This window comes from Salvelinus fontinalis, chromosome 5 (assembly GCF_029448725.1).
Source record: "Salvelinus fontinalis isolate EN_2023a chromosome 5, ASM2944872v1, whole genome shotgun sequence".
In the NCBI taxonomy this organism is placed as follows: domain Eukaryota; kingdom Metazoa; phylum Chordata; class Actinopteri; order Salmoniformes; family Salmonidae; genus Salvelinus; species Salvelinus fontinalis.
Window position 1 is genome coordinate 33,636,962 of NC_074669.1, and position 10,309 is coordinate 33,647,270.

A 10,309-nucleotide genomic window follows, 5' to 3' on the forward strand; every position below is an offset into this window, starting at 1 on the left:
GTTCAGTGTATAATATAATACTGCACAAAATGGCTAATTTAATGTTTTCAAAAGGCCTACCTGTAATTTGGCAGGAGAAATGAGAGGAAGGAATATGAGTTAGGGCTGGGCAATATCAAATTAATTTGAAAGTGTTTTTGCGCGATATTCCAAATGCCTGTAACGCAGAATCACTTTTTTTTCTTTTTGTGAACGTTTATATCCGCTAGTTCTCATTTGGTCTCGTCTCTTTTGCTACTTCTGTGCTGTGTGCACCTTCCCATTTACACCAGATATTTGTATATAATGACTAGATGCTCATGTCTCCGCCCTAACAATGGGAGTAGTTGTCCCAAAGGAGGGAAGGCAGGCGAAAAGCTTAGGTTAAAAATAGGTTAAATGTAACAAAAATTGTATTTTTATAGATAGACCTGAAAGCCAGATCTGATTATTGCAACAACAAAAAAGCAGATATAATTTTAATATTTTATCAAAATAGTTGTTAGTGGGTCTTATGGTTGTGGAAGGCATATATTCGACCTTTAATTGTACATAAAAAGCTGATTTAGACACTTTTTATTTTGATATCATGAACCGCCCATAAGTTTTATTTAATAGAAGAGTTTCAGGCCATATCGCCCAGCCCTAATATCAATGCATAATGATACGCATGTCATTGTAGCAGTAATGGTTTCATGCAGTGTTTTCCCATCTTTACTTTTCAGTTAACCACACATACAAAACAAAACACACACTCCCCCTCACAACTCTCCCACAAACACGTACATTGCTTGTTATCAAAACAATAATTAGCAGCCTGGGATTAGTTTAAAACAGCCTGACATGGTTTGTGAAATTATATCAAATGCGTGCAAATCAGCGCTGTAATATACAGTAGGTCATACGTTTGAATAGGTTAGACAGGCCGTTTTCTGTGTTGTAAAGCCCCGCGTATGTCTGTCGGCAAAGCTGTGCAACATTTTTCCTCTCTAGCACTCTGAAGCTGCATGAGTGAAACTTAAAGCCTCAAACTGGAATGTGCTCTTGGTTCTAACAGGTGATGAATTGATACACTATCAACTTTGCTTACACTGCTCCAATGTATCAAATGTAACAACAGATGACTAATCAGGGACTGCGTCACCGCTTGACATCACAGCTAAATTATACATTAAAAACTGTTGCAGGAATATTTGAGCAGCAGAAATAGATGTCCAGGAAGAGCGGACGTAGAAGTAGTGAGTGAGCACTGGAAGGAGGTGCTGCCACACGTGACATGCGCATGAAAGTGAAGTGGACATTATTGGACACGCACATACAAGACAAAGACTAGCTGCCGGTGCACAGCTTTCACCCATTCAGACTTTGTAGATCAGAGGCGCAGATGACAGGAAGGAGACAGAAGGATAGGAAGAGTTGGTTACCTGAGAGGTGCTGCTGGATGATCACCTCCATCCTGTCGACCACTTCCTGTCGCACCAGGAAGTCCTGGTCTGAGATGCCGTGTTGGTTGGCCGCCCGGAGGACGGCTGCGTTAACGGCTCCGAGCTGGGCTGGGTTGGGGGCAGGCAGCGCCCGTAGCTCGTTCTCCTCCTGCTTATCCTAAAACAGTTACAGCACAGGGGAGAGGGACAAAGGCAGGGTGAATCCAAATCTCTAATGGCCCAATCTAATTGACTAGGGAGAATTGTGACATCATTTGGAGTTTGGGGTGGATACAAAATGGCCGACGTAAGCTTAGGACGCAGCAACAGGAAAAATAAACAGATACACACAAGCTCCACCTCAAACATTTCCACTCCTAAAATATCATAAAAATTGAAATAACTGCCTAGGACTCCCTTTTAAGTTACAATACACATCAGTTATTGTTGGAGAACATGATAATTATGACAAATTAAATAAAGTTGCTAACTTTTTCTCTCACCATGATGTTCTTCTTGTGTCTTTTCTCCTTGATGTGTTTGTGTGCCCCCTGTATGTTCTCAATGTGTACAGAACACAGCTTGCATAGGTACTGGAAGTTAGGGTATTCAGGAGACTGCTGTAGAGGCAGAGAGAGAGAGCAGTGAAACCAATCACATGTGAGAGACTGATGATATAGTGCCCCACCCCTCTGCCCCGTAGACATGGAAATCTCAACTCTACATCTTGAGCAGTTGACTATTAGCATTGATACAGTATAACCTGGTGATAATTCTAATGAACCAATTACAAGTTGATAAGACTTAAACATTAAATGCCCTATACATTGTGGTTTGAATACTGCAACACAGAATAAAACAATTAATAGAAATCCCATGATGGTAGTGACTGCCCATTACTGCTTATCCCTTAGCCATAATTTATTTGCATATCTTTAATAAAATATTTCATTGGATGACTTATTTATTCCACGTCCTCATCTCTATAGAGCTGCTGCCTATGCTGTCAGACAAAATCACAATTTGATTAGTTCTTCAAAGTAAATAAGGCCAACTTTTATGACTGCTGAACAGGCTACCAACTATATCAAATCACTTAGATCATGCATTTTCAGGTACACCCTGCAAAGCAACTGCTTTCTATCCCCCTCACGTGTGGATTATGGATTATGCTTGTAGTTAATTACCCCATTTCTCTGCTAAACTATGTAAAATATTGGCCTGTTGGAAACTACAACTCCCTACCACATTGCACAGTTCGGCTCAATCTGATTTATCTCTACAGAAACTGAACATCAAGCTCACAGAAGAAGAAAAAAACAAACGAAATGGAATTAAAATAATTTAACCATGTTCAATTAGTCGTAAAAAAAAAATGTGGGTTAATCACTCAGCACTATCAGACCGACATCTAACTTTGACCTCTGAAGTTGCCTTAAACGTGCAATTGTGTACATAAATTCCAGTAACTGATACAGACAATACATACAGACAACAGTTGACTGAAACTGAGGTAACTTATTTTCTCTCCACACCTTGACCAGTCTGTGTATGTAGTCTCTGTAGAGGCGCTCCTCAGCCTGTCTGAGACCCAGCTTCTGCTCCGAGGTCATGCTTCTACCCTGACCCCGCTCGTTGACTCCTGACCCCACCACAGTGACCTCCAATGCAGGCTGCCCTGTGCCCACCACAGCTTCAGCCTTCTCACCTGTAAACACAGACAGACAGAATATGAAACAGCTGTAGGAAACAAATATTTTGACCAAGAAGAGTTTCCATGGCAAAACAACAACAGCAAGAGGTCTCAAGAGGTCTAACAGAGACATATTGCAGTGGCTAATGGCTCAAACATGAACCTATAGCTATGTAAAGTATAGAATAACTCACCCAGTGACATCTCCTTCAATGGACTTGTCTTGGTCTGTAAAGTAAGGCCTTCTTCAGATGAAGTGGCCACCATACCTGTGGCTCCTGTGTCTCTGTCTCCAACTACACCAGCCAGGCTGCGTCCTGTAACCAACGAGGGCCTAGCATCACCCCTCTGCTGCTGTTGGCCTTCAACTCTCACCTTCCCCCTCTCCCCAGAGCTGGTCCCCCCAGTTAGCCTACGAGGCTTCCCTCTCCCTGGGTTCTGAGGGCTGGCAGTAGAGGCTCTGCCTGTGCCTGTCCCACAGTTACTGCCTTGGTCCTTATGGTCTTCCCTGGCTGTGGTGATGTTCTCCTTGCTCTGACAGGCAGTGGCAGACTTGGGGCACTCTCTCTGGGCTGGAGCCTCTTTCAGGGGCCTGGAGCTGGCAAAGGATGAAGCTTTGGTTCCCTTGGCCTCGTTGCGAAAGGGCTTGACTGATTTTAATGGGCTTTGTGATTCCTCCATGCCTCAATCCTGTCCTCTCCCACTCTCTAGCTGCTACTCTGTATTGAGGATGATCAGGGTCTATTGAGGCAGCTAGTCCAATGAACACCTGGACCTGGAGAGATTAAATGCATTCATTGTTGGCATTACCTACATTTGCCTTAGAAGAGCAATAGCCTAAACTATTATTATATTGTAATGAAACAGCAGGGAGCAGGTCTCGAACCCTCGACCTTCTAGCCCGAAGTCCGGCGCGCTATCGACTGTGCCGCAAAAGCATGCTCCAGCGGCAGAGTCGATTTCCGCGCTTATAAACCCAGGGTCGTTACACTATACTAAATAGTAATACTATCAAATCATATATTGAAGTAATTAGGTATTGGTAAGAGGAACTGAGAAAGTAGCCAGTGGACAGTGGCAAAACCTTTGCTGCAATAAAGTCCCAAAGGCCTGATTAAACAAGAGTGCATCTAAGCTAGGAAAATATATGGTTAGTTGGACCAGTTCAGAAAAAGGTAATAATAATATCACTAGCTATGTTTATTGCAAAGACACATTATTACAATATAACAAAGGGCGTAGTTAGTTGGTTACTAGCTGCTTTTAGCAACGCGGTGCATTTGCATACACTAGCATTGCTCCCAATAGTATTGGGTTGCACAAAAAGCCAGAGATTAACAAAATAGCTAGTTAAAGGAACGTGTTATTAAACAGTTTCCAAAACGTGGGTCTGTTGTAGACCCAGTTCGTCTATACGTACCTCATATCAAAATAAAAGTCCTCCACGTGCACTATTACATGAACAAAAAAGGAATAATTTGTGGGGGACTGTTATGTTGACATGAGGTAAGCAGAGAGGAAGTGGGTCTACAATAGTCCCACGTTAGGAAGTCTGTTTAATAATACATCCCTTTAACTATATATTTTGTTTCAAAGTTGTTATAATGTCCAGCCAGCACGGCAAGTTGACATTTTATTTAACTTCTGGCTTCCCGCGGACAGTTTTCTGTGCAACATAATACAATTCGGAACAACGCTAGTGTATGTAAATACACCCGCGTTGCTAAAAGAATCTAGCTGAACAAAACCATGGCTGAAGCACTTGTGTTTATTAAGAAACGAAACCAACCCACATCGCGAGAAAAGGCCTTCTCGCGCAGCGAGACACCCTGCAGAAGCAGCAAATTAAAAACGGCTCGAGACAACTACATCTCGTGCAGCTCGCGCACGGACTTCCTAGCTAGCTAGCAAATGTTTTTGCTAACGACAGCTACATAAATCAAAGTAGCTAATAAATGGCTAGCTAGTTTGCAAACTAGACATATCTCCGCTAGCGGCTTAGCGTTTCTATTGACAATTATTTTACTAGCTAGGTACTCTATAAAACTAATGCACGACAAAATCGTCAAACGTCTACAACTAATATCCAATGCCTTACTGTAATATGCAGGTTTTAGCTCCAAATGCACCTAGACCGTCTTTATTTTCCTGTTCAGTATTTTGTTTTTCTCATCCACTGCCCCGATCAACACAGCAACCATAGACGCCATGTTAATCTCTCCACACGTCTTCTTCGATGAGGATTAACGGTTGCATTACCGCCACCTACTAGACTGGAGTATAACTTCCTTATACTTTGCTTAAAAAACAATACCCATACCATGGCACTGAGATTTATTTTAAACTGCAAAACCCTTACGCCCCACTGCACTTTGTATACCAGGGTTGGCTGGCCTTCTCTAGTCACTCGTAGGCTCAGTCACTGGTATACTTTTATTTATAAAGCCATTTTGGGTTTACTACCTTTTTATTTGGGCATTTTTATTGTTCAAAAATGTGGTGGGCACTCTCTTCGTTCGCTGGACTTTATCCTGCTAACTGTTCCAAATGTCCAAACTAAATTTGGTAAAAGGGCTTTTATGTACTCTGCGCTATCGTCTTGGAACGCCTTACAAAATACTTTTAAACTGGAAGAACTTGTCCCGATTGTTTTTTTAAAATCACTGATGAATAATCTTGAGACTGATTCCATGACCTGTTAATGTTTTTAATTAGTTGTTTTTGATTTTTGTTATACTCTTGTGAATTCTATGGTTTTTACTAGATTACTTGTAGTTTTCCATGTTGTTTGTCTGTCATTTTTGTAATGACTTTGTGCTGCCTATCTTGGCCAGGACGCTCTTGAAAAAGAGATTTTAAATCTCAATGAGCCCTTCCTGGTTAAATAAAATAAAAATAAATCTAACACTACACTCACTAAACATTTTAAAATAAAACACCACCATCTAAATCAATTTAGTCCTACTTCAGGCCAACAACCTGAAAGGATGGGACACCACCTCCTAACACACCATGTAACTCTTCTGAGGTCAAGTCTCGCATACCCAAATACCTCTCTGCAGCTGCCACCACAACCTCAATTTCTCTGCCACTTATCGTTCCATCCCTGCAGTACAGTTGATAACCATTGCTATAAATCCAATCTTACTGAAACATACAGTCAAACATTTGGACACACCTACTCATTCAAGGGTTTTTCTTTATTTTTACTATTTTCTACATTGTAGAATAATAGTGAAGACATCAGAACTATGAAATAATATGGAATCATGTAGTAACCAAAAAAAAGTGTTAAACAAATCAGAATATATTTTATGTTTTGGGTTCTTCAAAGTAGCCACCCTTTGCCTTGATATACAGTTGAAGTCGGAAGTTTACATGCACTTAGGTTGGAGTAATTAAAACTAGTTTTTCAACCACTCCACTAATTTCTTGTTAACAAACTATAGTTTGGGCAAGTTGGTTAGGACATCTACTTTGTGCATGACACAAGTCATTTTTCCAACAATTGTTTATAGACAGATTATTTCACTTATAAGTCACTGTATCACAATTCCAGTGAGTCAGAAGTTTACATACACTAAGTTGACTGTGCCTTTAAACAGCTTGGAAAATTCCAGAAAATTATGTCATGGCTTTAGAAGCTTCTGATAGGCTAATTGACATAATCTGAGTCAATTGGAGGTGTACCTGTGGATGTATTTCAAGGCCTACCTTCAAACTCAGTGCATCTTTGCTTGACATCATGGGAAATTCAAAATAAATTGTAGACCTCCACAAGTCTGGTTCATGTTTGGGAGAAATGTCCAAATGCCTGAAGGTACCACGTTCATCTGTACAAACAATAGTACGCAAGTATAAACACCATGGGACCACGCAGCTGTCATACCGCCCAGGAAGGAGATGCGTTCTGTCTCCTAGAGATGAACGTACTTTGGTGTGAAAACTGCAAATCAATTCCAAAACAACAAAGGACCTTGTGAAGATGTTGGAGGAAACAGGTAAAAAATAATCTCTATCCACAGTGAAACAAGTCCTATATCGACATAACCTGAAAGGCCGCTCAGCAAGGAAGAAGCCACTGCTCCAAAACCGCCTTAAAAAAGCCAGACTACGGTTTGCAACTGCACATGGGGACAAAGATTGTACTTTTTGGAGAAATGTGCTCTGGTCTGATGAAACAAAAATAGAACTGTTTGGCCATAATGACCATTGTTATGTTTTGAGGAAAAATGGGGAGGCTTGCAAGCTGAAGAACAACCGTGAAGCACGGGGGTGGAAGCATCATGTTGTGGGGGTGCTTTGCTGCAGGAGGGACTGGTGCACATCACAAAATAGATTGCATCATGAGGATAGAAAATTATGTTGATATATTGAAGCAAGATCTCAAGACATCAGTCAGGAAGTTAAAGCTTGGTCGCAAATGGGTCTTCCAAATGGACAATGACCCCAAGCATACTTCCAAAGGTTTGGCAAAATAGCTTAAGGACAACAAAGTCAAGGTATTGGAGTGGCCATCACAAAGCCCTGACCTCAATCCTATAGAAAATTTGTGGGCAGAACTGAAAAAGTGTGTGCGAGCAAGGCTTACTACAAACCTGACTCAGTTACATCAGCTCTGTCAGGACGAATAGGCCAAAATTCACCCAACTTATTGTGGGAAGCTTGTTGAAGGCTACCCAAAACGTTTGACCCAAGTTAAACCATTTAAAGGCAATGCTACCAAATACTAATTGAGTGTATGTAAACTTCTGACCCACTGGGAATGTGATGAAAGAAATTAAAGCTGAAATAAACATTCTCTCTACTATTATTCTGACATTTCACATTCTTAAAATAAAGTGGTGATCCTAACTGACCTAAGACAGGGAATTTTTACTAGGATTAAATGTCAGGAATTGTGAAAAACGGAGTTAAATTGTATTTGGCTAAGGTGTATGTAAACTTCCGATTTCAACTGTATATGTTTGAATCAACATATCACTTGTGAAAACACATAATCCTAATCATTTCTCCACTTGCTAATTGTGCCTACCCCTTCACCCGGGCCAGATTCACTGAATCCCCTCAATGGCACAGTTTGTCCTTGGTACAGCTTTTGTCACTCAGACTCAAGAATTCTCATTGGTTGAATTTGGAATTCTCTGATGTTGTGATGAGGAAAGTAAAGAAGGTGGTGAAAAAAATTCAGTGCAGGAACTAGGAGGAGTGCTGGAGGGAAGATGGCGGTTACAGATTTTCTGTATGAAACTGATCGGGGGTCAGGTGAAGATGGGAGTACATAGAGAGAGAATGAGTGGGCTACAGTCCTGAAAATGAAAGAAAACAAAATAAGTAAAGTTGTGTTGGAAACTAAGACATCCCTGGATTAGTTTATAGTGGGAGTGAGGGTTTCGGATCCGTGTTACCTGGGGGATCCGTTTGAAGTCACGAGGAGTATCATGGATGCATTTAGCCCTTGATCATGACTTTCAGTTCCATTACACTACACATAAGAGTCATTGGATGAAGCTGTCTTCTGTAGGGGGGGTTATGTTAAGATCCCCAACGCTCAGTCTGAACATTAACATGCATTGCTTGCAGTACGGTTTTGGAAGCATAAGGACCTAATCTTTCATATCAGCGAGAAATAATTTTCAAAAAACAAAAGGTTACATTTTTACACACGATAGTGTTCCCGCACGGCCATATCTCCATGTTACAGCGCTTGACAAGAGGCAACCACCTGTGCTAATTAGCTAAATGTAAGCGTAACTCGGGAGGTGTAGTGGAAGTGTAGTTTTGTCAGATGGAGGTAAAACTGCTACAGTAAGTGTATATTTTTTAGTTGAAGGATTTCTTGTTGCTGATGAAAGATAAAGGCCACATGTTTCGAAAGCCGTATCGCAATCGATGATTATTGACGTTTCTAAACGTTACATCACAGCGTCGGGATTGTAATTCAATGAGGCAGTCATGGGCAAAGCTAATGGCTGAGAACTGTAGGGAAATGCAGAATGCCACCTAGTTTTAGAGAGCTAGGAGGCGTTTGGTGAGGTGGCATCGGTGAGAGTCACAAGAGCTTATTATCTTATTATGATTTTTTTTGTGTGTCCACGTAAAAGAAGAACCATACTTTGTGCCTCATTAAGAATTTTTTCTGGAATGTTTTGTGTATGGATTTCTGAAGCAGGACGCCTATCAAGGGGGTTACTTCTGGGGTTGCGCATGAAGTGGATGCAGATGACATACCTGAATAATTAGATGAAGTGACTGGTGCATGTCGACTGACCTGTATTGTGGATGGAGTAAGGAAACCCACTTCGTCCATATTATTGTTTTTTGATGTCTCTCCCTTCTCATGTAAGGCTAGGCTTTATGGGATACCCTTTAAGAGCTTTTATGCACAAGCCCTCCAGTGTTATAAATGCAAAAGATTTGGGCAAGTGTAGAGACGGGAAGAATATTGTATGCCAGCTGAGGTTATATGGTACAACTGTGGTAGCAAACATGCACCTGAGTCCCCGGATTGCCCTGTTAGGGTGAAGGAGACAGAGGTGGCGAGAATAAGGGCTGTCCAGCGTGTCTCCTATCTGGAGGCGGTGAGAAGAGTGGAAGGAGTGACTGGCGTTGAAAATGTAAATGGTAATTGACACTGCACCAGTGAATGTTTCTCAGCAATCAAGGGATCCTGATATATTACATGTGAAAAAGGTGGACTTGGTAGCATTTATTGCAATGGTCATAAACTACACAGCACAAACAAACAATTCATATTTTTTTTTTTATTGTGAGTGCAGCAGAACGCTTTTTGGGAATCTTAGTTTACAGCTGAAGCATTACAAGAAATCCTGTCAAGGATGTTCTGCCTTCACTGGCCCCTGAACCTGTGAAGGGATGTTACTTCAATTGGAATGTGAGTGAAGGAGTGGGATGTTTTTTTGTATAATGTTTTTTTTTTCTCCTCCAATTGATATTTTTTTCTATAGTTTACCACCCGAATAGTAGGTGGCGGCATGCACCTCTAATGCTTGTTTGCGGACCGCCATAATACCATAGAAGAAGAAAGTTCAGCACATGAACGCTTCTACAGTATCCAACACTGTGCATCAATAAATCAGTATAAATGCTTCTCTCTGTCCTCAAATTGCTATTTATCCTTGTAACGTAGATGCAGGGATTTGGGAAGCAGGTGCAGTTAGTGAGTTTAATAATAATGAACATGGAGCGATAC

General features: G+C 41.2%; 1 protein-coding gene across 4 annotated transcripts in view; it reads right to left on the bottom strand.

Moving 5' to 3' along the window:
- The window catches only part of LOC129855494 (terminal uridylyltransferase 4-like), a 28,841-nt gene extending 23,490 nt beyond the window's left edge, over positions 1-5,351 (bottom strand). For 2 of the 4 annotated variants that reach the window (XM_055923214.1, XM_055923212.1), the window contains exons 1-5: positions 5,195-5,351; positions 3,291-3,871; positions 2,939-3,111; positions 1,907-2,023; positions 1,404-1,581 (exon numbers count right to left, since the gene is read on the bottom strand). In XM_055923214.1, the coding sequence (XP_055779189.1) occupies positions 1,404-1,581; positions 1,907-2,023; positions 2,939-3,111; positions 3,291-3,777 (955 nt within the window). In that variant the 5' untranslated portion in view covers positions 3,778-3,871; positions 5,195-5,351. Of the gene's footprint in view, positions 1-1,403; positions 1,582-1,894; positions 2,024-2,938; positions 3,112-3,290; positions 3,872-5,194 lie in introns of all 4 variants that reach the window. The other 2 variants (XM_055923213.1, XM_055923211.1) reach the window with 1 other exon arrangement.
- Positions 5,352-10,309: the final 4,958 nt, after the last annotated feature.